The sequence below is a fragment of the Schistocerca cancellata genome, chromosome 1 (assembly GCF_023864275.1).
Source record: "Schistocerca cancellata isolate TAMUIC-IGC-003103 chromosome 1, iqSchCanc2.1, whole genome shotgun sequence".
Lineage (NCBI taxonomy): Eukaryota > Metazoa > Arthropoda > Insecta > Orthoptera > Acrididae > Schistocerca > Schistocerca cancellata.
In genome coordinates, this window is record NC_064626.1 from 731,920,256 (window position 1) to 731,945,691 (window position 25,436).

Genomic DNA, 25,436 nt, shown 5'->3' on the forward strand with positions numbered 1-25,436 from the left:
CTGAGTAAGACTACAGCGCGTTAATCATCGCTACCCTTTCCCTGGTTTAAAAACTTGTCAGCCCTTAGGATGACGTTTTTGTAATATGAAGTGATTTAAAATGTTTGATGTGTGAGTCGCACCGATATCTAAATGCTGAGAGCGTGTTAAAGATGTGTACATTCGTGTGTGTGGGGGGGGGGGGGGGGGAGGGAGGGAGGGGGGATATCGCGAGGCAAGACTTTGCCCAGAACGCACTAAGCTGCAGCAGATTGGTATGCTGCCACGAGGCGAACGTCAGGAGTGTGAAAATTTGTCTCACAATGCAATAAGATAACGCACAGACGTCGAGTTTTCTTACAAAATCCCCAAAACACTGACACAGACGTTTGCAATAGAGACGAAAAATACGTATTTACGAATAGATCAATCGTATTTTTTACGAAAACAAAGCTATTGATGCCGCTTCACGATTGGATCGACCACCACCAATCAAAGACAGAGGTAGGTTTTGGCAGGAAATCGGTGGCTGCCTTTTAGATTATTATCGGACGAATTGGCACTGCTGACGTTATTACTTCCCAACGATTTGTCTAAGTGGAAGATCTGATCTCGATCTGAGAGACACAAAGTGAATGACTAATAGAATGCTAGACAGGTGAAAACTGCCAGCGAGTTCACTGATACCAGTGATCGACGTCCATCTTTTCTGCAAAGTGCCTCACATGGGACGTTAAACGAATCTGAGTGGGGATTATAACAATAGCTATTCACAACTACTTGCATTATATTTGGACCGACATCCGAAATCTGTTCAGTATTACGATAATTCCCAAACAGTCTTTTATTGATAGTTTCTAGGACCTTTCTAAACGTTGTCAAAAGTATACTGTGATTACTGGAGATTCATTTTATGGGAAATAAAGGTATTTTAGTCCTTTTTTCATTTTCTTTGTTTTAGGATACCATACGACGAACTAAAGACTTACCTTCTGTATTGAGGTGACATAAGAATTATGACACATGTACCTGTACATTTATGCTCTGCAAGGCACTATGAAGCGCATGGCGGAGGATGCCTCACATTGCACTAGTCGGCACATTTTCCCATTCCGTTCACACTTGGAGCAGGGGAACAAAGCTTGCTTAAAAGTCTCGGTGCACGCTGCAACCAGCCCAATCTCGTAGAGATACGAAAGAAAGACATCAGATTTATATGCAGTCGGATCAGTCGAACATTGATAGGGTTTTAAAATAGTGGAAAGATTGAGAAATTTCTGTAAATGTTGAGATACGTAAAACTATTCACTTAACAAAACACAGAAATTTAATGACTACAACATCAGCGTGTCACAGCTGGAATCAGTCAAGCGATACAAACATCTGAATGTAAAAGTTTGTAGCGATCAGTGGCTGCCGGGTACCATGTGCTAATGTGCTGCAGCACGCTGTAAATATCACGCTAAAATAATGCCATTTATGTTCGAATATGAGCCATAAATCACACTAAAATTACGCCATTTATCGTAGAATGGATGCTAGTATGCAAATAAAACGGATGAAAACATGTTTTGCAGCGCTCCTCCGTGATAACCAGAAACCAATGTTGACTGCTGAAATATTGGTCTGCCGCGCTACGATCAACTCACAAGTCAGAAAAGGGGCAGCTCTGATGTGACGTCATCCCTTCCGGCACTACAAGTGCTACGTTGATCACAGCACCAGGTCAGTAGTTTTCTTTGAAAATGCATGTAGCGTAATGTGTAAGCAGAGGGTATGAGGGTTTTAAGGAGCTGTTGCCGTAATGGCACTGAAGCCACTCGGTCTAGTACACTGACTGGAAATTCATCGACTTGAGTTCGAGTCCCACTGTTACCAACTTTTTTTCATTTTATTTTATTCCTTGCAATGGTAATCGATTACTTATAAAATTTAAACATATTTAAACAGTTTACGTAAAATTAATGTGTTCAATTCAGTTACGATTACTATCCTTGTAAGTAGAAAGACTGTAAGCCACCGCATTGTAGCACGTTGGTTAAATTTTTCAGGAGCCCTCACTGGTAAGGATATAATCATATAGATTCAACTATAGCAGATGGCAAACTTCGGTTCTCCAATATGATACAGAGGAAAGGGACTATGCTTAGAAAACAATCCTAGAATATTGCTCATTAGTATAGGACCTACACCAAACAGGACGAAAAGGGGATACTGAACATATAAAAAGAAGGGCAGCAAGGATGGTCATTCATTCTTTTCACTCATAGGAGCACATCATGGAAATGTTGGATAATCTGAGCCGGCTGGGGTGGCCGAGCGGTTCTAGGCGCTACAGTCTGGAACCGCGCGACCGCTGCGCCTCGGGCATGGGTGTGTGTGATGTCCTTAGGTTAGTTAGGTTTAAGTAGTTCTAAGTTCTAGGGGACTGATGACCTTAGAAGTTAAGTCCGTTAGTGCTCAGATCCGTTTGGATAATCTGAACTATCGTACAAAAGCCTACTTATAAGTTTCATAAATTACCTGGGAGTAGGCATTATGAGTGATTTACAATGGAATGATCACAAAGTTGATCGTCGGTAAAGCAGATGACAGACTGAGATTCATTGGAAGAGTCCTATGATCCGAAAACAAAGGAAGTAGGATACAGTACACTTGTTCGCCCACTGCTTGAATATTTCTCATCAGTGTGGGATCCGTACCAGATAGGGTTGATAGAGGAGATAGAGAAGATCCAACGGAGAGCAGCGCGCTTCGTTACAGGATCATTTGGTAATCGCGAAAGCGTTACGGAGTTGATAGATAAACTCCAGTGGAAGACTTTGGAAGAGAGACGCTCAGTAGCTCGGTACGGGCTTTTGTTGAAGTTTCGAGAACATACCTTCACCGAAGAGTCAAGCAGTATATTGCTCCCTCCTACGTATATCTCGCGAAGAGACCATGAGGATAAAATCAGAGATATTAGAGCCCACACAGAGGCATACCGACAATCTGTCTTTCCACGAACAATACGAGACTGGAATAGAAGGGAGAACCGATGGAGGTACTCAAAGTACCCTTCACCACACATAGTCAGGTGGCTTGCGGAGTATGGATGTAGATGTAGATGTAGATGTAGAGATCACTCCAGCAGGGACCACGAAGACGAGATTAGACTGAACGCAACATGGTCACAGGCATATAAGGAGCCATTCTTACCGACATCCATAGGTGAATGGAACAGGAAGAATCCTCAGCTTATAGTGCGCTTGGAAATACAGGGGATAGGCAAAATAATGTGAACAGTGGTAGTAATGGGATTGTTGTGTTTGATGTTCAACAACGCAGGTAAAGCACGTGTCGCGCTGGACTATGCGTGTTCAGGACGGACTAGGCAACAGTGGAGATTGTTTACAAGTAGTGTACACTTCGTATTTGAATTCAGAGGACGAGGTCGAGGTGCAATGAAAGACCTAACAGAGTTCCATAGAAGGCAGATTATGGGTGCCCGATTAGCTCGAGCATCCGTAACCGAGACAGCCAACTTATTCAATGTTTCAAGAGCAACTGTTTCAACAGTCATGACAACCTACACAAAACATGGAAAGAAATCATCGTGTAAACGTAATAGTGGGCGCAATTCGAAACTAAATGACAGAGATCATCGTACGCTAACACGAATTGCGTCAAAACAACACAAAACTACGGCGGCTAAAGTGATTGCAGAGCTCAATGACTATCTTCGAGGCCCCGTATCTATCGACACTGTCCGCCGAAAACTCTGTAAAGCGGATATTAGTGGTCGAGCTGCTATGACGAAACCATTAGTGACGACAACCAACGCAAAGAAGCGTAAAAGACGATGTCAGGAACATAAATCCTGGGCGGCTGATACAGTGGAAACACGTCATATGGTCCGACTAGTCAACGTTTTCATTACTTGCAGCGGTTAAGCATCGAAGTGGAAATGTGATGGTGTGGGCAGCAATACCATGGTATTCTGCTGGTCCCATCTTTACTCTCAAAAGGCGGTATTACAGCCGACGATTATGCGAACATTTTAGGTGATCAGGTGCACCCCATGATTCAAATGTTGTTCCCCAACAATGACGCGATATTTCGGGACGGTAATGCACCCATTCACACAGTCAGGACAGGCTGGAGCGTGCAACTGAACTGCAGCGTCTTCCCGGGCTAGCACCTTCCCCGGACTTGAACATATCGAACCCTTGTGGGCGGTATTGGAGAGCAGACTCCGGAGCAGATTTCCCCTCCCTTGTCACTACAGGAGTTAGAAAAGGTTCTGATCGAAGAGTAGCATAAAATTCCACTGGAAACTATACAATCATTGTATGCCAGTATTCTAAGAGGAATCGCAGCTGTATTACGGAGAATTGTGGGTCCAACCCCTTATTACTAAACTATTCCCAAGGAAGCACAGGTGTTCACATTATTTTGCCTATCCCTTGTACCTTCTGTCAGCTACTGTTCCGTGGTTTGTAGAGTATGGGTGCAGGTGTGGAACTGACTCCGAATTCCGGTCAGAGTCGATAAAGTAACAAAACAAGTCGTCATGTTCTGTAGTTTTCGCTGTTGGGAATAACAAATGTAAGTAGTGGTTAGAAATTAACTGAATACCAATGGAAAAGCAAAATTTGTGACTGGACTAATGATTTTTTGATTGGGAGGGCGGAACATATTTCCTTGGATGAAGAGTCATCGACAGATGTAGATGTGACTTCCGGTGTGCGCAGGGTGAGGGAGCCGATACCTGGGGGCAAGAGGGGTACCACACGCCCCGTAGTTTTTCGCGAAAGGAAAAAAATATAATGTAGTCAGGCGGTTTTTTTTCGAGAAAATGCGTTAGAAGTCGGTAATACGAAGATTTTAGCAGTGTCGGAAATGGAACTTTTTTTAAGGCTACTTGCATGGCGCCGTTCTTGTTCAAAAATATTAAAAATATTCCATATTCCTAGGTCTAGACTACCCTACAAACTATCGTATGGGGGATCTTGCGTCTGGAATGCGTGCTGGGACCCTTACTGTTCATGCTATATATTAATGAATTTTCAACAGAATTAATAGTAACGTCAGACGTACGGAGATGATGCAGTTATGTATGATGAAGTACTTCCTGAAAAAAAAAACAACTGCAGAAATATTCAGTCAGATATTGTTAAGATCCCAAAGAGGTGCAAAGACTGGCAACTTTCTTCAAATCTTGAGAAATATAACATTGTGCACTTCTCAAAACGAGAAAAACTAGAGTACAATGACTACAGTATCAGCGAATTACTGTTGGAATCGGCCAACTCATACAAATACCTGGGTGAAAGACTTTGTGGGGATCTAAAATGGAATGATCACGTAGGCTCAGTTATGGGCAAAACAGGTGGTAGACTTCGCTTTATTGGTAAAATACTGGGGAAGTGCAATCAGTCTAGAAAAGAAATTGCTTACAAATCACTCATGTGACCGGTTCTAGAATATTGCTGAAGTGCTTGGGACCCATACCAGATAGTACAAACAGGGGATATTGAACGTATACACAGACGGGCATCACGGACGGTCATAGTTTTGTTTGACCAGAGGAAGAGTGTCACAGAGACGCTGAAGAAACTGAACTGGCAGACGGTGGGAGATAGATACAAACTATGCCGAGAAAGTCTACGTAGATTCAAGAGCTGGGTTTAAATGATGACTCTAGGAATATACTACAACTCCCTACTAGTGTTGTGTTTTATCAAAAGTACATTTCTGTGATTCTGGTACTCTACATAAATGATAGGATTACTAGTAGGACTGGTAGGGAAAGAAACATAAATTAATGTATAAGAGGGAAAATGGGAAACGACGACTTTCCTTTTGTTCACTGTCCACTGTGAATTTTATATCCTTACAGAACAATGAAGTGCATGTTATAAGTAATAATAATTAGTTGATCGCGTAACTTCGGCGCTTTTATTGAGCCAAAGCAATTACTTTTGATTCAAGTGCTCTTTACATGCAGAAACATAAATAATGTATAAATTATTGCTGTTATTTTGTACTCAATAAAACGTTCTCATTCATGATCAGAGGGATGAGTTTCCTGTTATTACTGATAAATTTGAAAGCAGCGATATTTTTGCGGTTTTTCTTTGTTCTACCTTTATATTGAGGAAATAGCGTTTTCTATCCGTATGTGATGAATTGTATTGTTTTCATTATTTTTATTACAATGTCCCTCTTTTTCAGGTTACGAATCAACAATTTTCGAATGAAAACTGAAGTAAACATTGACAATTCCAGTTTTGCTATATATACTGTTTATTCTGAAGTAACAGACCTCAGTTTCGGGACGGTTCACCGCTTCCGGTATTTAGGGGAATCTAATAAGACACTGGTCGCACACGTAAAGAAAGCGATCGTTATGAGGTAATGCTCGATAGGTATGCAACACAGTCAACATACAGTTAACGCGGGTACTTCCTTAAGCGACCAAAGTTACTAGGTACACTATCATAAACTGCGATTAGTTGGTTGAGGGGAGGGGAGGGGAGCAGAGCAATCAGCGTGGTCATCGGTCCCATCGGATTACGGAATGATGTGAAAGAAATCTACTGTGCCCTTTCAAAGGAATCATTCCGGAATTTGTCTGAAGCGATTTAGAAAAATCACGGAAAACCTAAATCAGGATGGTCGGACACGGGTTTGAACCGTCGTCCTCTCGAATACGAGTCCAGTGTGCTAACCAGTGTACCACCTCGCTCAGTTGGAGTGAGCTTACTTATAGTAGTCTACCGTAGTTTCCTCTGTAGAGATCTGAGGATAAGATTGGATTAGTTAACAAGCACGTAGGCATTCAAACAATCATTCTTCCAGCGCAGCATATGTGAATGGAATGGCTGAAAGCTCTGATAACTGGTACGATAGGAAGTACCCTCTACCTTGCACTTCACAGTGGTTTGTAGAGTACGGACGTCGCCGCAGATATTCACTGTAGTGCTGGGGGCGCGGGATGAGAGGACCGTGCGTGTGCCGCGTGGTTCCCCGCAGTGGGCGCCCCCCACCTCCGCGGCGCGGGCGATAGCGGGCAGGCGGCGGCCCGCAGACCGCAGCCGCCGGCACTCCAGTCCGCGGTCGCCGGCCGAGTCGCGAACCAGCAGCAGCAGCAGCAGCAGCAGCAGCATGAGCGAGTGGGTGCGCCGCAAGCTGGGCAGCCGCTGGTGGTCCATGTGGCTGACGGCGCCCGCGGAGGAGCCCGACTGCGTGGCGCGCAGCGCGGCCGCCGCAGAGCGCGCCCCCCTGTCGCCGCCGCCCACGCCGGCCGCCGCCGTCGCCTCCCCACAGTGAGTAGCCCAGCAACACGCCCGCCGCACCTGCCGGCACGCCGCGCACGGGAATATCACAACTACAGCGGTCCGCCCTTTATTGCGGCGGATCGTCTTTTAAGTGTTCAATTTACAAAACCCCATCTGTCACAGAGTTTTCGTGACTTATTTTCAACAAATTTCTATTTCAAATGAAATTATACTGTTTCAGAGACCTTTTCAAGTCTCAAACAAGTATGATATATATTTTCAGACTGAAGCACCGAATGAAAATTTTTACCAAGGATTCGAACCCGCGTCTCCTGCTCATTGGGCAGATGCTCTAACCACTACGCCATTTTGGCACAGTGGCTTTGCGCTACTGCACGGACTGCCTTAGGACGACTCCCTTCTCAGTCCAAATTTCCGTTCACGATTCAGCCCACTTGATTTTCCCCCTAAGCTCGAACAGCATTGCAGAGCCCCTCCAACTGTATTGCAATAGCACCTCAGCATTTAACGAAACGGGAGATACTGCCTGAAACCCAGGCATACAAATTTACACTCCTGGAAATGGAAAAAAGAACACATTGACACCGGTGTGTCAGACCCACCATACTTGCTCCGGACACTGCGAGAGGGCTGTACAAGCAATGATCACACGCACGGCACAGCGGACACACCAGGAACCGCGGTGTTGGCCGTCGAATGGCGCTAGCTGCGCAGCATTTGTGCACCGCCGCCGTCAGTGTCAGCCAGTTTGCCGTGGCATACGGAGCTCCATCGCAGTCTTTAACACTGGTAGCATGCCGCGACAGCGTGGACGTGAACCGTATGTGCAGTTGACGGACTTTGAGCGAGGGCGTATAGTGGGCATGCGGGAGGCCGGGTGGACGTACCGCCGAATTGCTCAACACGTGGAGCGTGAGGTCTCCGCAGTACATCGATGTTGTCGCCAGTGGTCGGCGGAAGGTGCACGTGCCCGTCGACCTGGGACCGGACCGCAGCGACGCACGGATGCACGCCAAGACCGTAGGATCCTACGCAGTGCCGTAGGGGACCGCACCGCCACTTCCCAGCAAATTAGGGACACTGTTGCTCCTGGGGTATCGGCGAGGACCATTCGCAACCGTCTCCATGAAGCTGGGCTACGGTCCCGCACACCGTTAGGCCGTCTTCCGCTCACGCCCCAACATCGTGCAGCCCGCCTCCAGTGGTGTCGTGACAGGCGTGAATGGAGGGACGAATGGAGACGTGTCGTCTTCAGCGATGAGAGTCGCTTCTGCCTTGGTGCCAATGATGGTCGTATGCGTGTTTGGCGCCGTGCAGGTGAGCGCCACAATCAGGACTGCATACGACCGAGGCACACAGGGCCAACACCCGGCATCATGGTGTGGGGAGCGATCTCCTACACTGGCCGTACACCACTGGTGATCGTCGAGGGGACACTGAATAGTGCACGGTACATCCAAACCGTCATCGAACCCATCGTTCTACCATTCCTAGACCGGCAAGGGAACTTGCTGTTCCAACAGGACAATGCACGTCCGCATGTATCCCGTGCCACCCAACGTGCTCTAGAAGGTGTAAGTCAACTACCCTGGCCAGCAAGATCTCCGGATCTGTCCCCCATTGAGCATGTTTGGGACTGGATGAAGCGTCGTCCACGCGGTCTGCACGTCCAGCACGAACGCTGGTCCAACTGAGGCGCCAGGTGGAAATGGCATGGCAAGCCGTTCCACAGGACTACATCCAGCATCTCTACGATCGTCTCCATGGGAGAATAGCAGCCTGCATTGCTGCGAAAGGTGGATATACACTGTACTAGTGCCGACATTGTGCATGCTCTGTTGCCTGTGTGTATGTGCCTGTGGTTCTGTCAGTGTGATCATGTGATGTATCTGACCCCAGGAATGTGTCAATAAAGTTTCCCCTTCCTGGGACAATGAATTCACGGTGTTCTTATTTCAATTTCCAGGAGTGTATATTCATACTGGCAAGTTGTCCACAGCTCGTGGTCTTGCGGTAGCGTTCTCGCTTTCCGCGCACAGGGTCCCGGGTTCTATTCCCGCCGGGGTCAGGGATTTTTCCTGCCTCGTGATGACTGGCTGTTGTGTCGTATTCATCATTCATTCCCATTACGATCGGAGGGAGGCAATGGGAAACCACCTCCGCTAGGACCTTGCCTGGTACGGCGGTGCGGGTCTCCCGCAACGTCCCATACGCTCCTCGGAGTATGGGACCTCATCATGACTGGCAAGCTATTGGACTGCCATAGCCGCATGACGCAACAGTCGCACTCAGACAAGTAATATAAAAAAGGCGTGTTTTCAGAGAAACAACTTCTCTGCCTCCAGAATGGATTTTCACACTGTAGCAAAATTACGATAAACTTACTGGCAAAAGTAAAGCTGACAGGGCGAGTTGTGAATCGTTCCTGGATAGCTCAATCGGAAGAGCACTTTCCCGGGAAGGTAAAGGTTCTCATTCCAGAACACAGTTTTCATCTGCCAGGAAGCCTCAATACTTCGTCCTAAGTGTAGATCACATGACTGGGATATTTATTTATTAAGAAATCTTTGGTACGAGCTCAGTTTTGCCTAATTACTGGCTTAATTATTGATTTAAACGTAGAATAAAATAAATAATATATAATATAGACATACGAAAAACAAATCCAAATAACAGAATGAAATAGTTACAGCACAGCCACAGTAATAAGACAGTGTGCTTGAGTAAAACTGTCAAAGCACCACAGTCAAACAAGTCTAAATAAACAACGCACCACTCAGATCTATCCACTGTCAAAAATGTTAATGGTCCTGTGATGTGATACAAGTGTAGGGCAGAAAAGTGCTTTGCAGTCACACTCTCTTATGAATATGTCGAGAAACAGTGTCAAATGCTATTACAAAAGCGTTTCGTAAAAAAAATTGTGTCACTATTTACAATGTACATAATCATAAAACGTTGCACAATATTATGGAAACCACGGCTAGTTATTGACAAGACAAGGTGTACAACATATGATACGTCACTACCCAGGCAAACAAAGCAATAAAACTTGATTCAAGCCTATGGTTAAACGGCATAACAAATTACAAATGACTTAACTTGGAAGAAATCAGTATATTAGTAAATAAAATAAATACCTATTACATCGTATACTACGGTCATATGACGCTAATTTCATTAACTTACATATTAAATAAAATAACTATTTCATAAAAAATGACAATGAAAATAAAATTCAACATCTGATACAGTAAGAAAAATATTTTGAAGTAACTGCACTGATCAGAGATATCGACGAAGATAAGCAATTGATCAGCGTAGGTCATACGCCAGCAAATTACTGTTTCTTTCCGCGACAGTAATCGTTCGGACGGCAATGTAGTCTGTATTGCTTGTTCTAAGAGCTGTATATGGTGTACGAAAGCTGAATCCGGTAATTTGATTATCCAAAATTGTGGTAGCAGGAAAAGGTGCTTACTAAATAAAAGCAGGTTGTGTTTTGCATATGGAAGAACCCAGTAAGAGTTTTTCACGAATATCCTACGTGGCTAAGAGTCTCTGGAAACGTACGCCGCTCATTCCGAAATGTTCGTTGGGACTTGAGAAAATAAGTTACGTATTATTACGGCAGGTCAAATAACTTTTACTGAATGTAGCACTACATTTCTGAGTGCATAGATACGTGATCCTATTTTTCAACAACGGCCGCAATGTTCTACCAATAAATCAGTTCCTCGACAGTAGAATCAGCTCATGCGAGAACCACTGTGTGAACGCCCTCGTCCTTAGAAAAACTGCAACTGCTTCGAATCAGTTCCTCGATCACCTACACATTATCACATCCACATTATCGTCTGTGGTGGATGTCTGTGTCCTTCCTTCGCAATCAATACCACCAAGTTTGTGCGCTCTTGGTGAAATTGTTGGCAGCGTTTCACTATGGCTGGGCGCGACAGTGCATGTTGTCCACATGCCGCCAGGATTTCATGGTGAATTTGTGTGCAGTTTCAACTTTTTGCCCACAAGAATCTTACTATCCTGCGTACTTCATCTTCGGAGTAAGTTTCCAGTTGCCACACTGTGACTCACGAGTTATCCATATCGCAGCGGAACTGTATCTGCAGGAAACTAGGCACAGAATATGTACTCTCTTCTGACAATACGGCAGTCTTGTTGCACAATAGTCTTGGCGTGGGACTACATGTGTAACTTACTCTTTGAAATCCCCTCGTAATGAATGAAGTGTAGGATCTGCTTTCCGTTCAATTACAGTGCTCAGCCTTCGGCGAATGCTTTTCACTGATATACTGACGGAGAAATTTGTTTCCGATCTTCTTGAAGCACTGTGAACAGTTATTGTAGGCTTTATGGCTGGATTCATCCGTCGCAAATCCGACATTCTAGTTCACCAGAAAGTTGATCTGGGCGGGGAATAGGGCAGTGTCAGGTCAGTTAATGCTACTGCGTCCAGCATAAATCAGGACATAAGTTTCAAACTGTAATATCAACTACATCCAATTTCAGTATCGTCACAACACGATGAGAAAAACATCGGTCGCTCAGTATTTCACCAATTCAACACATTCTAGCACTATAAATTCATAAGAACCCTTTTTGTTTCTAGACAGACTATGGCGGTGTACCTTCAGCACTGCAAGTGACGTCGTGCGACGTTCTTGTTGTGTCATTTGGGCAACAGCACTGCCATGAAAACATTTCTGCTGCTTACTAACACGAGTGTCTACTGTAAAAAAGTACCTTAAGACAATCACGTAAGTAATTTGCTACGTGCCATATCTTATACTGAGAAAGTCTACAGTTGTACGACTTACTCGTTTCACATCAAAACAAGAGATCGCAATTATGAGCCACCATTCAAGTAACTAAACTAAACTGATATCGGCACACGAGGTGAAACGGAAGTAATTTGCAACAGCTGACTAGTGCGTTTGACGACTGATTTGCATACGATCCCTATCAGTTCGTTCTTACACCCACTAGGGTGATAACTTTGTAAAGTGCTTCCATACTTCAACTGTCCAATAAATTTGCAAATCACACAAAATCAAGTTTTTCACTGACTGATTTTGCCGGAAAATACATTTGTGATGTTGACGGTGTGTGCCTGTCTCACATAATGTACGTCCTGCACTAAAAGATTGCTTCCGTCTTGCACTTATGTCACACCAAAAAGGCGACTGATATCACCAAATAAGAGATTTATAGATTGGAAGCCTAGTCACCTCTACGGAAGGACCCAGCGAAAATGGCTGTTCTATGGTAATTATGTCGGTGATATAAGTAGTATCTTGTCAGCGGTAACAAATGTTTTACAAGCTCAGGTTAGCTGAGTAGATAATATCTTCACGCTTAGGCTGTAACTTCTTAATGGGAAAATGAACTCACGTTCTGCAGAAAGCAACGTGACAAGTCGGTGGCTGGAATGAAGGGAAATCTGGTTTCTAGTAATGCCCGCAATTACTTCAGCGTGCAGTCAGTGCCTGGATCATTAATTGTTTGTTACAACCATCACTGCACCATATACAGGGTGGTCCATTGATAGTGACCTGGCCAAATATCTCACGAAAATAGCATCAAACGAAAAAACTACAGCCGGCGGGATTGGCCGAGCGGTTCTAGGCGCTACAGTCTGGAACCGCGCGACCACTACGGTCGCAGGTTCGAATCCTGCCTCGGGAATGGATGTGTGTGATGTCCTTAGGTTAGTTAGGTTTAAGTAGTTCTAAGTTCTAGGGGACTGATGACCTCAGAAGTTAAGTCCCATAGTGCTCAGAGCCATTTTTGGAAAAAAAAATACAAAGAACGGAACTCGTCTAGCTTGAAGGGGGAAACCAGATGGCGCTATGGTTGGCCCGCTAGATGGCGCTGCCATAGGTCAAACGGATATCAACTGCGTTTTTTTTTAAAATAGGAACCTCCATTTTTATTACATATTCGTGTGGTACGTAAAGAAATATGAATGTTTTAGTTGGACCACTTTTTTTCGCTTTGCGATAGATGGCGCTGTAATAGTCACAAACGTATAAGTACGTGGTATCACGTAACATTCCACCAGTGCGGACGGTATTTGCTTCGTGATACATTACCCGTGCTAAAATGAACCGTTTACCAATTGCGGAAAAGGTCGATATCGTGTTGATGTATGACTATTGTGATCAAAATGCCCAACGGGCGTATGCTATGTATGTTGCTCGGTATCCTGGACGACATCATCCAAGTGTCCGGACCGTTCGCCGGATAGTTACGTTATTTAAGGAAACAGGAAGTGTTCAGCCACATGTGAAACGTCAACCACGACCTGCAACAAATGATAATGCCCAAGTAGGTGTTTTAGCTGCTGTCGCGGCTAATCCTCACATCAGTAGCAGACAAATTGCGCGAGAATCGGGAATCTCAAAAACGTCGGTGTTGAGAATGCTGCATCAACATCGATTGCATCCGTACCATATTTCTATGCTCCAGAAATTGCATGGCGACCACTTTGAACGTCGTGTACAGTTCTGTCACTGTACACAAGAGAAATTACGGGACGATGACAGATTTTTTGCACGCGTTCTATTTAGCGACGAAGCGTCATTCACCAACAGCGGTAACGTAAACCGGCATAAATGCACTGGTGGGCAACGGAAAATCCACGATGGCTGCAGCAAGTGGAACATCAGCGACCTTGGCGGGTTTATGTATGGTGTGGCATTTTGGGAGGAAGGATAATTGGCCCCCAGTTTATCGATGGCAATCGAAATGGTGCAATGTGTGCTGATTTCCTACGAAATGTTCTACCGATTTTACTACAAGATGTTTCACTGCAAAACAGAATGGCGCTGTACTTCCAACATGATGGATGTCCGACACATAGGCATTTTGGGAGGAAGGATAATTGGCCCCCAGTTTATCGATGGCAATCGAAATGGTGCAATGTGTGCTGATTTCCTACGAAATGTTCTACCGATTTTACTACAAGATGTTTCACTGCAAAACAGAATGGCGCTGTACTTCCAACATGATGGATGTCCGACACATAGTTCGCGTGCGGTTGAACCGGTATTGAAAAGCATATTTCATGTCAGGTGACTTGTTCGTCGAAGCATCGTACCATGGCCCCCACATTCACCGGTTCTGACGTCCCCGGATTTCCTTCTGTGGGGAAAGTTGAAGGATATTTGCCATGGTGATCCACCGACAACGCCTGACAACATGCGTCAGCGCATTGTCAATGCTTGTGCGAACATTACGGAAGGCGAACTACTCGCTGTTGAGAGGAATTTCGTTACACGTATTGTCAAAGGCATTGAGGTTGACGGACATCATTTTGAGCATTAATTGCATTAATGTGGTATTTACAGGTAATCACGCTGTAAAAGCATGCGTTCTCAGAAATGATAAGTTCACAAAGGTACATGTATCACGTTGGAACAACCGAAATAAAATGTTCAAACGTGCCTACGTTCTGTATTTTAATTTAAAAAACCTACCTGTTACCAGCTGTTCGTCTAAAATTGTGAGCCATACGTTTGTGACTATCACAAAGCGAAAAAAGTGGTCCAACTAAAACATTCATATTTCTTTACGTACTACACGAATATGTGATAAAAATGGGCTTCCTATTTTAGAAAACCGCAGTTGATACCCGTTTGACCTATGGCAGCGCCTTCTAGCGGGCCAATCACAGCACCATCTGGTTTACCCCGTCAAGCTAGACAAGTTTCGTTCTTTGTAGTTGTTTCGTTTGACGCTTATTTCGTGAAATATTTGGCCCGGTCACGATCAATGGACCAGCCTATATACACGCATTTCTGCGCGACCCTGTAGTGTCTGCACATCGTTGATTCACACGCAGTAGACCAATTCTTTCAAGTGTCCCCATAACCGAAAGTCTAGGGAACGAGTAGGCCAAAGTGTGGGCCCCGCCTCCCGCCCCGACCAATCCAGCGATCCTGAAATATCAGCGTCAGATGTTCGCGCACACTGTGACGAAAGTATGCTGGTTCGCCATCATGCATGAACGATATCTGTATTCATTGTTGCAATGAGACAGCCCCCAGCAAGGTAGGCAATGCATTAATGAGAGAGTCCAGATAATGCGTCCAGTTAACCTTTGTGGTAGCACGTATTACTTTATTAATCTATCGTCAAGTACGCCTCCTCATACGTTGACTGAGAATCGGTGCTGATGTCCTCTTTCCTGAATTACTTGGGGATTTGCTTTTGCCCGTATACGCTGGTTATGGAAATTCACAACAGCATCTCTCGTAAACCCTGCGTCATAGGAAAATAAAATCCTGGATGTGAACGGTGGATCTGATGCACTCTTCAGCAACAGCCATTGACAGAACCACCGTCTGCCATGATGATCCTATGCCTTAGGCCTCAACAAGCTGTGGATGATATGGGTACAGCAATTGTTCATGAAGCACCCCCCAGATAAGAGTGAGACACGCCTTCCGCTGCTGCTAATCGTCGCACACTGGTCCTATAGGTTTCTTCCACTGAACTTAGCACAAGCAATTCCAAGTCAGGCGTGCGCACTGTGCACGGCCTTGCACTGTCTTTCTTCCGAGTTGCAAGCGTACCTGTGTCCCTCAGTCACTGGAAAAGTCTGCCGAACAGCTTATCAGAGGACAATGGGCGTTGTGGATATTTTTCAGCGTAAGGCTATGGGCTTTCAGGCTACGTACATTTGCTAAACCGTAGAAAAACATCGTATCCGCCATTTCACCTGTCTAGTAATACGCTTCCATTGCTAACAAGTGGCGGAAGAGAGAAAATGTAAATTTACTACAACATTTGTACGTATAAACAGCGCAATAACAGTAAACACGTAAGTGAATCCGCGTTTGGAAGAACCTAAAACACCATGACACGTACCCAGGTTCTACTGTACAATAAGGCACACAAACACGACGAAAACTAACGTAGCCTACAACACAACTTGAAGCACACAGCTGACTGCAGATCATCTGTGGGCGGCATACTGCGAGCAAGACGTCATAATACCCTTAGAAGACACAGGACCCAGAGTAAGTACTCTCTTATGACAATACGGCGGTCTTGTTGCGCAATGGTCTTGGCGTGGGACGGCATGTGTAACTTACTTTTTGAAGTCCTCTCGTAGTGAATAACGTGTAGGATCTGCTTTCCATTCAATTACAAGAGGAGCGGCTTGCAAATCCCCGTCCCTCATCCACATGTAGGTTTTCTGTGCTTTCCGCAAGTCCCTTCAGGAAAATGCCTGGATGTCTCCTTTTTCGTTTGAAAGAAGACGACCGATTTCCTTTCCCATCCCTGCCCATTACCTACTTTACTGCGAACTCTCCGCCGCCAAAACTGTAGGCGTTAATCTTATTTTTTATCAATTGTACATTTTCAGCAACAGCGATGAAAATATATTTCGCACAAAAACATCTACATCTGTATCTCTACTCAGCAGAACACTGTGAGGTGCATGGCAGAAGGTATGTCCAATTGTATTGGTATTTAGGGTTTTTTCTCGCTTCACTCATGCATGGAGAGCGAGAATAAAGACTGTTCAAATGCCTCCTTGTGTGCTGTAATTAATGTTGTCCTCACGATCCTTATGGCAGCGATATGTAGAGGGGTTATAGTATATCCTAGAGCTTTAAAAGCTTGTTCTTGAAATTTTTTGCCTAGGCTTTCTCGGGACAGTTTACGTCTATCTTCGAGAATCTGTCACTCTAGCTTTTTCAATTTCTCTGTGACTCTCTCCCGCGTGTCAGACAAAACCTGTGACCATTCGTGCTACCCATCTCTGTATACGTTCAATATCGCCTGTTAGTCCTATCTTGTACGGATCCCACACGTTTGAGAAATATTCTCGGATGGGGCACACGGGCGATATGTAAGCTGACTAACTTAGCACCTGTTACTTCGCTCGCGTAGACTGCATGGCCTGCAGAGATTTTTGTTTTGTTTTCATTTAATCGAACTTATATGTTGTTCACAAACTGTAACACCTTCTGGGCTGTTGACGATAATTAAGGCCATATAAGCATCGTCTTTTCCGAGTATATGGTTCAAATGGCTTTGAGCACTATGGGACTTAACTTCTAAGGTCATCAGTCCCCTAGAACTTAGAACTACTTAAGCCTAACTAACCTAAGGACATCACACACATCCATGCCCGAGGCAGGATTCGAACCTGCGACCGTAGCGGTCGCGGTTCCAGACTGTAGCGCTTAGAACCGCTCGGCCACCCCGGCCGGCTTTCCGAGTATACTTCTGACCAAAAAGTGAGTCTGACAGCTGGAGTCCAAAGTGTTTCTTAATCATGCCTCTTGCGTTCCTGTGGAAATATTTCTATGGCATCTTCCACCCCATAACAAATATTTCTTTTTATCTAACCGAGTAGTGAAAAACCAGTTTTCATAAATTTAGCTATAACGAATTATTTTATTAAAAATTTTTACATCCTATTGCACTATTTCTAGAAACGCTGAAACACTTATGGCCGGCCGAAGTGGCCGTGCGGTTAAAGGCGCTGCAGTCTGGAACCGCAAGACCGCTACGGTCGCAGGTTCGAATCCTGCCTCGGGCATGGATGTTTGTGATGTCCTTAGGTTAGTTAGGTTTAACTAGTTCTAAGTTCTAGGGGACTAATGACCTCAGCAGTTGAGTCCCATAGTGCTCAGAGCCATTTGAAACACTTATTTTTGTTTTTATTTCGAACCGAGAATTCAGATAGCAATTTAATAGATGTGCCCTTAAAAATACAAAGAAGTTCTTTAGTAATTACTTATTTTCAAAAAGTCTTTCACGCCCTATTTTACCCCCTTAGTGATTGAATTTCCAAAGACGCTGAAACACGTATTTTTTGCTTTCTGACTTAGAGGCCAAATACCAGTTTTAATAGTTCTAACTTCAGCAGTCCCTTAATAGCGGCATACTTTCAAAAAGCCTTTCATCCCCTATTTCACCCCCTTCTGAGTGGCATTTCGGAGAATCCCTTCTTAAACAATGCCTACAGTATAAGATCCACACTCTCTCCACACTTCAAGTTTCTATCCTTAGCGGTTTGGGTTGGGCGATGATGAGTCAGTCAGTCAGGACATGTAGAGATTGCGTGTACACAGAGGGCGCTGTTGACCTCGATGTTGAGCGCCCATAAGCCCCAACACACACACACACACACACGTTTACACAGTATTCTACCAATACTACTAACTCTACCACCTGCTCTACCCACGACTAAGCGTATGTGATCGTTCCATTTCTTTTTCCTACAAAGTGTTACACTCAAGTATTTCAAAGAGTCAACCGATTCCAACTATGACTCACTGACATAGTCATTTTGTGAAGTGCACAACTTTACATGTCAATCTTTGCACCACTTTGAAATCTTAACGAGATCTGAGTGAATGTTTATGCAGCCTCTTTCAGATTGTAGGCCTACTTCAGTACAGATCACTGAATTATCTGCAGATAAACTAAGGTTGCTATTGACATAGGCTGCAAGATGATTAATATACAATATGAACAGTAAGAGTCCCAACACAATTCCCTGGGATACTCCCTATATTACGAGTACTTCTACGTCTGTTGATGACTCTCCATCTGAGATAACTTGCTGCATCCTTTCTATCAAAAAAACCCTCAATCTAGTCACAGATTTCGCTTGATAGCCCATGAGATCGAACTTTTAACAGTAAGCGTAGATGTGGTACACAGTCAAATGCTTTTCAGAATTCAAGGAATGCTACAACTACTGGACTGTCTTGATCCAAAGCTTTCAGTCAAATGAGAAAAGTGCGAGTTGGGTTTCACGTGAACCATGTTTTCGGGATCTACGCTGGCTGGTATGGAGGAGGTCTTTCTGTTCGAGATACTTCATGGTACTTGATGATACCTCACTATGTTTGAACCCGAATTATACTCGAAGACTCTACAACAAATCGATGTCAATGATATTGGACGGTAGTTATGGGGATCACTTCTACTAGCCTTCTTATAAAAAGGTGTGACCTCTACTTTCTTCTAAGTTTTTTGTTCGGGCGGTCTACGATAGATTATACTTAACACAAGGGCTAACTCAGCCGCAAATGCAGTATAGAATCTGATAGGGATTCCATCGGGCCCTGGAGCTTTGTTCAATTCTTGAAGAATCCAGCTGTTTCTCAACCACACTGACACCAACAATTACCTCACCCATCTTTTCAGTGGTACGAGGATTAAACTGATGGAGCTTTCTCGGGTTTTCCTTTGTCAAGGAATATTTGAAAACGGAGTTCAACATTTGTGCTTTTTTTCTGCTTCCCTCAATTTCAGTTTCGTTTCGTCCACGATTGACTGGATGCTACTTTTGGTGTCATTAATAGCCTTCACACATGACAAGAATTTCTGTGCTTTCGTGAAAGGTCATTTGACACTATTATGCTACGGTAGTCATTGAAGGCTTCACGCACTGCTCCCCTAACAGCCATTTCTCTATCTATAGACTCGTGAACGGATTTGCACCTATTATGCAGTTGTTTCTCTTTCTTTAGAAGTTGCTTTACAATTATTCTATATCATGGAGGGTCCCTCCCACAATGAACTGTTCTACTGGATACACATCTATCCAGCGCATGGTCAATTGTTCTTTTAAACTTGAGCCTTAGCTGCTCTATAAACTCCAGTCCTGTGATAAACGTTTCAAGTTCCTCTTTGAGATATAACACTACTCTTTTTATCTAATTTCTTGAACATATGTAAGTTTATACTGGATTTAGTTGCCCTTCTTACTTTGGTAATCATTATTGTCACAACCGAACCGCCTCATTGTCAATGGTACTAATTCGATGTAGACATAACCAAAGAGGTCATGTCTATTTGCTGCCATAAAATCTAATACACTTCCATCGTGAGTGGGGTGCGCACTATCAGTTCAAAGCAGTTTCCAGAGAGGGCATTTAGTAATGTTTCACAGGCAAACTTTGTTGATGTACATCAGGTATGACAGAGTTTTCCACGCAAAACCTCCAAGACTGGTGCAGCCAAGATGTTGCAGTGAAACAAACTCCCTAAATGTCAGAATAACCTCCTAAATGAGATAACAACGGCTTAGACTAGTTTTTGGCAAGTCTTCTTGCAAATCTCAGCAAGCTGAAGGTTGAGATTTAAAAGAATTATAATTGCACTACATAGTTGCTACTCCGTCTCTAAATAAGTCACTGTACATATAAACTGAAAAGAAAAAAAATAATCTTCCTTGTGTTAGTTTACGAGAGTTTATTACCGTTTTTCGTGTTTAGCGTTGTTACCAGCCCTGGTAGCGTACGCGAGGAGCGTGAAAAGCGTCAGGTGTTGAGTGATCACTGTGAAGTACACGGAGACACCGCGTACCTGTGTGAGATAGCGTTATCCTATCCAGGTTTGTGACGCATTCGGATGTGGTGGTGGGTCAGTGTTGAAACCTTAGAAACTTGGTTTCAGCTAAATGGGTTGAATCTAAACATATCTAAGACTCACATGATGCAGTTCAAAACCTAACAGTCAAAATGTGAGCAGACTAAGATTGTACACAACGACTAAGATATTGACGAAGTTGACTCAGTCAAATTCTTTGGTTTAAATGTAGATAAAAATCTGAGCTGGCAGGCATACATTGAATATCTAGCATACAAACTGGGCACCTTTGTATTTGCGATGCAAATATTATCAACTTCAACTGCGATGGACAGACGAAAAGCAGCATATACCAGCTACTTTGAATCCATTGTTTTTTGGGGTAACTCGACAAACATAGTGCGGATACTAAAAATACAGAAAAAATCATTCGAAATATGTGTACTGCAAATCACAAAGAACCATGTCGAGCATTATTATGAAAACTTAAAATATTAACTCTGCCGTCCATATACGTATATAAGATTATTATATTTTTGTACACCAGACATGAATTATTTGAAGCAAACCTTTTTGTCCATTCACATGATACAGAAAAAAAGAAAATTTCATGCTCTCCACGCACCGCCTCAGACTGTATTCCCTGGAAATACAAGGGAACGAAAATTAGTAATAAATTAAAAGGGAACAAATTGATGCAGATGAATTTAGGTCCACTTAAAAGAAAGGTATATGAGGTACTGACACTTGAAGTGTTATTACTCAGTGGATGAATTCATGCAGGACAAACTGGATATTTGAGCTGGATACACTACCTTACATATTCCAAGAAATATCCTTATAGTGTTATTATTTATTGTAGTGCTATTATTTATTAATGTAAAAATCGTTGTAACTGTATTACAAATTTTTGACATAACTCCTGTACGCAAACCAAATGGGTTGCAAGTGTACGTCATGACATGAATAAAATTCACAATTCTCAATTGCTGCATGGGACTGTGACGGCAGGCGTACTCTCCGTCAAGATTCCGGTCAACCACGTAGAACAACGACAAGGGAGGACCGTCGTATCGTGCACCAAGCACACCATAACCCCTTCTCATCTGTGCCTGCCACGCGACAACGAGTAATGGGCTCTCTCCGACATCGGTAACAAGCAATGGACCCCCTGCAACATTTTGTGTCATCCCGCACCATTGATCGGAGACCAACAGCAGCCGGACTAGGGAATTACCGTCTCATCCGATAGGCTTCACAACACAAACGGTTGCGTTTGTAGTGATGTATTGACTGGGAAGTTTCGACTGCTGATGAATGGCGTCGCACTGTGTCCACCGATGGATCGCGGTTCTCCACTATCCCGGAAGACCATCGTTGGCGAGTATGGCTCCGACCTGTGGAGGGACCCTTTCTTCCAATGTTTCGGAGAGGCACAGCGATGTCACTCCTGGCGGCATGGCGTGATAAGCCATAGGATATAACTTCACGTCACGGCTGGTAGGGACTGAGGGAATACTGACACCACAATGGTATGTCGTCAACATATTACGTCCTCACGTGTTACCTCTCGCGCGACGGTATCGTAGTGCCACTTTTCAAGAGCAATGCTCGACCACTGATGGCACGTGTCTGTAAGAACGGTCTGCGTGATGTTGAGGTACTTCCGTGGACAGTAAGATCCTCCGATCTGTCCCGGATACACCCTATACAACATGTGTGGGACCAGTTCTGACGCCAGCCGCTGTGGCCGAGCGGTTGTAGGCACTTCAGTCCAGAACCGCGTTGCTGCTACGGTCGCAGGTTTGAATTCTGCCTCGTGCATGTATGTGTGTGATGTCCTCAGGTTAGTTAGGTTTCAGTAGTTCTAAGTCTAGGGAATGATGACCTCAGATGTTAAGTCCCATAGTGCTTAGAACCATTTGAACCAGTTCGGAGGTCAATCCGTCCCAGTTCCAGGATACGAAGCCCAGTTACAATATTGTGGGTCATCTTGTCTCAGGAGAGGATACATCGGCTTTATGACAGCCTTCCCAACCGAATAATGGCATCCATGCATGGTACAACGCCATATGCCTGTGTGTGTGTGTGTGTGTGTGTGTGTGTGTGTGTGTGTGTGTGTGTGTGTGTGTGCCTGTTCTGTCCGGAAGAACAGACACCACATATATATAAAATTAAGGCGAGACAACTAATGATCTCTTCAGTGAAGATGCACAATAGGCTGTAACTGATACGGGAATCGGCGAAACGCCACGAGTAGTGAGGGTAATGGGCAAGGGGAACTACATTAGTAATGCATGGACAAGTTGAGAATTTAGGTCCGACGGGAGGCGTGCTAGGGTAGTCAGTACAGTTGCAGTGACCACTGTGTCTGGATGGCTTAGTGGCCAGAGCATCTGCCTAGTAGGCAGGAGACGCGAGTTCGAATTCCGATCCGGCACAAATGTTCAACTTTCCCCGCTGACTTCAATCAATGTCCATTCGCAGCCAATATCTGTAACTCCTTTGTGTTTTAAGTCATACTCGTAATTGGGCTCACACTACCAAGTATTTGTAAATTTCACACGAGTTTGTAATCAGTAAAATAACATCAATAGCTTCTCAATCTGTGAAGTCTCATCCTTCTTTCCAGGCAGTATATTACTAAGAGAATCTGCCACTTAGGGTAAAATGAGTGTCAGTCCGTCCTGTTTACTGCGTTATTGGCTAAAAGAACGGAGGAGAGGTCATCAAACTTCATTTCACTTACTCTGTTCACATACTCTCGTAAAGGAATAGTGTTTCAACTAAGCTGACATCTCTCACGAACGCATTACGCTACTGTTCTCTTCTGTCAGTCTCATCATTCATTAGCTATCTCATACTGTTGACAAACATACAAAGGAAATGAAAAGATCCGCTGAACTAACAAGGAAGTAGGCTCAGACTTTGTAGGGCAATGTAGGCGTGCTGCATAATCGACCGTTTAAAAGTCCGCCGCGTCATAGGGCGTTTGCATCATGTGCACGAGCAGTGACGACAACGACCTCGAGATATAATGTGGGAGAACCGGTCTTGCAGCGCTATATTAACGATACCTACTCGACGATTCTGCCTACATCGTCCTCATATTGTTACGCATTGACTCTTTAAATATGAGTGTTACAACAACCATAACCTAAGAAAATTAGTTTTCGTTATTGCTGCTACGTTCGTCTAATTTGAAAATGCGTCAAAAGAAATGTAAACAAAGTTAGTATGGAAGTATCATCATACTTATGACTGAAACATTATTCGAAATTGTGTCTTAAAACAAAAATAGATGACGATACGATATTGTAGCACTTGTGTTGTTAAGAAGTGCGACACAACGTTCCTTCGACATGTACGCTTGTCCGAAGAAACATAGCACCGAACTTCTTGATAACAAATGCATTACAATACCGTGTTTATCCGCCGATACCAGGCAGCGACTTTCATTAAAATTTCCCCTGCTCCCCTTACGGAAATTACAGAAACCGTACAAGTGCAGGCTGTGACGCATGAAAGACGACATATGGAAGTTTGGATGTGGCCGTGAGTCGTGTACGGATAGCCAAACCGTTTAAAGCCAAATGAGGGTTCGAGTCTCAGTCCGGCACAAATTTTCACTGTCGTCGTTCCATTATACAGCTGATGGTTGTCAGTATTCGCAAGTGCGAACACATTTTATATAAAAATAGATTAGCTGTTACGGCAGTTGGTCTGGCGGTACCGATATGTTATCCCACATTTAATACTTTTCACGTGAAATAGAAAGTGAAACTAACAAAAGACAAAAATTTCTTCCAGAAAAGGGAAACTAACTAAGCGTTATTTATGGAAAAGGTTTGTTCATAGGCAAGAGACTTGCAAATACATACCAGTACAAATGTATACAGTTCACTTGAGCCGATTCTGTAGTTAAATTGTAGTCTGTGAAGGAGTTACACAAAAGACTATTCGAATCCAGGCTGTTAAGGGATTGGCTCTTTGGTCAGCTCCACACCTTTAAGTGTCTTGGTATAGAGTGCAGAGTGTAGAGTGAGACCTTAAGTAGATGATTATTTGTCCACCAGACGAGTGAGTTGAGCCTGGTCGGTGGTGGGCTATGTACTGGTACCGCTTTCAACAGTTTCTTTTATTTCATAGTCACACATGACAATGCAAATACGGTACAGTGCACAAATGGCTTGCAATTCATATTATTTCGACACTTCATCGCGAAGGTGGAAGAAACAGAATGCTTAGCCACGTTCTCCTAGACATTAGCAAGCAATAATGCTGGATTTCAGAGTGACCTCCACAGTTTATACTAGTGTGTGTGTGTATGTTTTTCCGTCCATTTATTAAGAAATTCTTTTTAGACCTCGCAAAAATATCTCTCATAAGCATAAAGCGTGACCGTAATAATATCTGAATAGGAATTACATGATCTTCATAAGTTTATCTTTACAACATAAGACTTTAATACGTTTAAAACTATAGTAGATATTAACAAATGGTTTTCAACATGTGATAACTCAAAATTTTGTTTAAAAAAAATGGCTCTGAGCACTATGGGACTCAACTGCTGAGGTCATTAGTCCCCTAGAACTTAGAACTAGTTAAACCTAACTAACCTAAGGACATCACAAACATCTATGCCCGAGGAAGGATTCGAACCTGCGACCGTAGCGGTCTTGCGGTTCCAGACTGCAGCGCCTTTAACCGCACGGCCACTTCGGCCGACTAAAATTTTGTTTCCTCATTCATACACACCAATGTGTAAACTCTTAGTGGCACGGATAATGTCTAGTCGAAATTCCCTTTCTC

At 43.9% G+C, this 25,436-nt stretch overlaps 1 protein-coding gene across 1 annotated transcript in view; it reads left to right on the forward strand.

The window, feature by feature from the left end:
• The first annotated feature begins 7,113 nt into the window (after positions 1-7,113).
• LOC126185297 (protein unc-13 homolog 4B) overlaps positions 7,114-25,436 on the forward strand; it is a 509,766-nt gene continuing 491,443 nt past the window's right edge. The window contains exon 1 of the mRNA XM_049928118.1: positions 7,114-7,289. Within this exon, the coding sequence (XP_049784075.1) occupies positions 7,129-7,289 (161 nt within the window). The 5' untranslated portion in view covers positions 7,114-7,128. The remainder of the gene's footprint in view (positions 7,290-25,436) is intronic.